At 31.5% G+C, this 4,920-nt stretch overlaps 1 protein-coding gene across 1 annotated transcript; it reads right to left on the bottom strand.

Annotated features, from left to right (window-relative positions):
- Positions 1-867: 867 nt before the first annotated feature.
- On the bottom strand, positions 868-3,093 carry LOC104227782 (early light-induced protein, chloroplastic-like). The gene is made up of 3 exons (XM_009780096.2): positions 2,869-3,093; positions 2,090-2,194; positions 868-1,456 (listed from the first exon to the last, which is right to left on the bottom strand). The coding sequence occupies exons 1-3, from the start codon at positions 3,010-3,012 to the stop codon at positions 1,103-1,105; spliced, it is 603 nt and encodes a 200-aa protein (XP_009778398.1). The 5' UTR covers positions 3,013-3,093; the 3' UTR covers positions 868-1,102.
- Between the last annotated feature and the right edge of the window lie 1,827 nt (positions 3,094-4,920).

The raw sequence follows: 4,920 nt of genomic DNA, 5'->3' as shown, positions 1-4,920 counted from the left end.
GTCTTCAGAATAATAGCGAGTTTGCATCTCAAACTTTGATTGATTAATTATTTTATGTCAGCTGAAATAACAACTGTATATTATGTTGCTCGTATTTGTAAAAGAGAGAAATTGTCGCAATTATGAAAATGTAAATATAAAAGTACACAGATCAATTAATTAAAAATTTAATTTGCTTATCCAGATATTATGAGGACCAAATTAAGAATTTGCTAATATTTGAGACACTAAGGGGTCATTTGGTATGAGCTATAAGTAGATATAATGATGATATAAAAATTTAATATCACCTTAATACTTTGTTTGGTTAGCAAACTTGGTATAAGTTATTCCGAGATTAAAATTAATATCGGGATAACTTATACCCTATACGGGTAGGGTAATTACTGCTAGGATAACTTATATCTTCTTCTTAGAAATTATACAATTGTCATTTTTAATACAACATATCAAACAATGGATAAAAAACAATACCAGAATAACTAATCCCAGCATAACTAATTCTGACATAACTTATCCAGCATATAAGCCGTATTCAAAACAAACAATCCCTAAAAGTATAATTTTTTTATTAAAATAAAAATCAGGTTTTCTGGCCATGTATTATTTCCTTTTCGCCATGTTAAGTCTTGAGAATATCATTTTAATTCATAGGGCAGTAGGGGGGAACAAAGAAGGCTACACCAAATTGGAATATATATTTTTCAATATATCAAACTTAAACAGCATAACTAAGCAAATACATAAAAATAGCAAAGTAGGTTAAATATTTTGGCACTCATTTTCATATTCTTACAAAGTCAAAAAGTCGTATAACTTTCCATGTAGTCGAATAGATTATAAGAAAACAAAGCCAAGAACCGATAGTCACATTAATCTATTTTTACAATTAAATTACAATCACATATCTATACAACAACATTCTTATATAATAATTTCGCTATAAAAGTCGAACTTAACTTTTTCTCGAAATCGAATATTACATTATATTATGATATATGTACTCTACAACAACAATTCACTATAGCAACAACAACAATTCACTATAGCAACTGAAAAAATTCGAAACAAACGAGACTGTTATATAGAAGTTTTACTATATTTACACTTGGAGAAAAGCTCCCCCTTTAACATATTCAGTAAAAGCCAGGGCAACTAATCCCAACATAGCAAATCTTCCATTCCAAATCTCAGCATCAGCACTCATAATCCCACTTGTATATTTTTTCTCAGCTCTAATTCCTTGAAATAGAGGAATTAGAGAGGCTAGTGTTAGCAAAGCACTTGTCCCCAAAAACCACGAGAAACCTCCGCTCGATAGCTGAGCGAAGATGTCGCCGCCGTTGGCGAATTCAGCGCCAAGGGCGGCGACAAATCCTATCATTGCTAGCCTGCCATTAATACGCTCTGGTGCTGGACCAGAGAAGGCGAATAGGTCTCCGAATTTGGTGCTGGTCTGTTCACAAAATTGTATGAGAAATGTTAGAACAATGATTTTGCCTGTTGAAGTGATAGAAGTACTAATACATATCAAAACAATAATATTAAATATTTATGCTAATAAATATCAAAATACTAAAAATTTCTCAGTTCAGTACTAGTTGTCTATTTTTCACTTTCACTCCCTTCAAAAAAAGTATGTATTTTATAATTTTACTCACAATAATATTATATAGCATTTCCAAAAGTCTTCAAAAATGATTTAAAGAATGAGTAATTAGTTATAAGGGTAAAATAGGAAGAAAAAAAAATTGTCATTCTCTTAATTTAATACAATGACAAATAAAAATAAAAATATATTTTTTATATAGTAGACAACTAAAAGTGAAAGGAGGAAGTATTAAATATGCATACTATTATGTCACTTGAAAAACACCACTTGTACTTATAATAAGTATCATTAATTATACTAATAAAAGGGCGAAGTATATACTTAAACATACTAATCATTCTTTGTTTCTGCATTTGCTATGTTAGTGAATATTATTTGTTTGATCTATTTCACGTAAACTGAAACAGATAAAATTATATTTAAGTAAATATATCAGATAAAATTTTGTAATTTTTGAAAAAGTTGAAACATGTAGACCTTAGCCACAGGACGAGGTGTTGGTATGGGTGTTGGTGTTGGTGTTGGCGTAGGTGTTGTAGCAATATCATTCAAGGAGTTTGAAGTTTGGCCCTTCTCACCATCCTGCAAATTTTTCAAACGTCAATATTTCATTAATTTAAAGTAGCTTGGCACGCAAAAAAAAAATAATAATAATAATAATAATAATAACATGCAATATTTTCATATTTGTGACCATAAGAGCATGTTAATAAGTATAAGACAAAAAAACCTGAAATTAGAATACTCCTTCCGTTTCACTTTGTTGGCTTATATAGGGTGTCAAAATGGTTAAAAGAAAATAGTTAATCACTTATATTATTTACTAAAAAAAGACTTGGATAATGAACTTTTTAAAAAAGAATAAAATATGGATAAGAATCATATTATCCGTTTAGAATATGAATAATCAGTGAATAACCAATGAATAATTAATAGGTCTAACTTTTAGATAAGTAAAGCCTCAAATCGAGAGTTTCTCAAGTTAGGGAAACTAAAAAAAAATCCAAAAGTGATTATATGCAATAAATCATGGTCGGTTAACTCATATTTTATCCATATTAATTATGATCGGATCGAATAACTTATCCGTTTCTCATTACCCGTTTTGGACCCAAAACGTATTAGATCCGCTCCAACCCGCCCGTTTGTCACTCCTGATACGTAGTATGAGAGCTAAAATACTAAACTTTGACCATAAATTCGGTCATAGTTTTTTCATGTTTTTTAAAATAAAATTAAATCATCCAGCATCTTACCTCGGACATACACTTAACACTAAGAGTAGAATTCCTCTGAGGGCGTGGAATGTAACAACAAGGAACGAACTGATTCACTCCATTCCTCTTTGACACTATTGGACTTCCCAATATCATGGACTGCATACCACCACAAATTGCCATCTTTTTATATAAAAACTTAAAGAAATGTAATATATATATAGCTTCTTGATCACTTAAATAATAAACAAAATTAACTCGAATAAAGTTGAAGATGTTTGGTATGGTATTTATAGCTATAGGCATGGGAAAAGGGATGGATATTTTAAGAGCCACGTAAGTAAAGTCTGGGCCATAAAAGCAAGGAATTCACGTGGACTGATTTGGCTGGATTGATGAGTGAGCAGGTTGATGTGGCTTTCTTATTTACCACATCTCTACAACGTCTAGAATGTACTAGTGGTTACACAATGATACCCTTGATCTTTTTCTTTCAAGTCCGGTAAAAAAATGTAAAAAGTTATCACATTTAGGGGTTCGAAGACAATTTATATTGGGATAAACTATGTTTGGATTAGTTATATAATCAAATATCTCTATTTTCTTTTTGTTTCAAATTTTTTTGGTTGTTATAGCAAAGTGTTGTTATATAAGAGGGGTTGCTCTGATGGTAAGCAACCCCCACTTCCAACCGAGAGGTTGTGAGTTCGAGTCTCTCCAAGAGCAAGGTGGGAAGTTCTTGGAGGGAAGGATGTCGGGGGTCTATTGGAAACAATCTCTCTACCCTCCCCAGACCCCACTAAGTGGGATTATACTGGGTTGTTGTTGTTGTTATAGCAAAGTGTTGTTATACAAAATATATATTATAACATAGCATAGAAATTGGTTCCAAAGGCAACTTGACTTTTATAAAAAATGATTGTTATATAACGATGTTGTTATAGAGAGATTTGACTGTATTAAAATTTTATTAATCTTATAATTGTCAATTTTATTGTTTTATTCTAGGATTACTTATTCTAGATTAATATCCCACTCTCCAATAGTTATAAGTTATTCTGATACTAATTATAATTTTGGACAGAAACCAAACAAAGATTAAATCAATACAAATTTTTATTCCAGAATTATTTGTACTTATCCGTCACACCAAACAAACTCTTAATATTTTGAATCACGTTTGTCACCGTACTAAAAAGGGGAACTAAGATGTATAGCACAATTATCTTTCTTTTCTTATTTTTTTAACCTTTCATTACAACAACAATAATCCCACTTAGTGGAATTTGGAAAAGATAGCGTGTACGCAGACATTACCCTTACCTTGGGGTAGAGAGGCTATTTCCAAATAAACTCTCGGCATCCTTCCCTCCTCTTGGTTGAAGTGGAGGTCAACCTTTCATTTGATATCTTATACTCCTATTCACTTTGGAGGCAATGGGAAAATACTTGACACCCCTTTACAACCTTTGATGGTAATTATTATCAACAGAACACAATGGAGAATTGTAACGTTTAGCACGTAACGAAAGTTCAAAGTCTTGAACCAAGCAATATTGCTGAAAGGGATGCTTGAATTTGATGTTGCACAATACAATTTACAGTTATGGGTAAAATGCAGTATGCTTGAATTTAAATTCTTCCCTGCTGAAACACAACTACAGTAAAACAACATCTGAAATCAGTGATCAAATACATGTCTAACTCCCTTAATATTTCCCATGTATCAGCTATAACAAATAAATAACAAGAGAAACAGAAATGAATTTATGAGGCAACAGATTACACAATACAGGACAGCTTAATGTATCCATTGCGGAAATGAAATGACAATTCTTTTGCAGTGGAACATACTAACAAAAGAAGAACACATAGAGGCAACAAAAATGGTCACAACAAACTGCAATCTACAGCAAACAGCAACAAGCTAGTAGAATCGGTCGACAACAAAATTTCTGGACTTGAGATAATGACAATTAAAAAGAGAAAGACACAGCAAAAGGTCAGAAAGTAGTAGAAAGAAACTTGAATTTGAATGCCACACTCAAGATACAACTCAAATTCTACTTCAGAACAATTAATCCAATTCCA

The sequence above is a fragment of the Nicotiana sylvestris genome, chromosome 9 (genome assembly GCF_000393655.2).
Source record: "Nicotiana sylvestris chromosome 9, ASM39365v2, whole genome shotgun sequence".
Lineage (NCBI taxonomy): Eukaryota > Viridiplantae > Streptophyta > Magnoliopsida > Solanales > Solanaceae > Nicotiana > Nicotiana sylvestris.
This window is presented reverse-complemented; position numbering and strand designations above follow the sequence as displayed.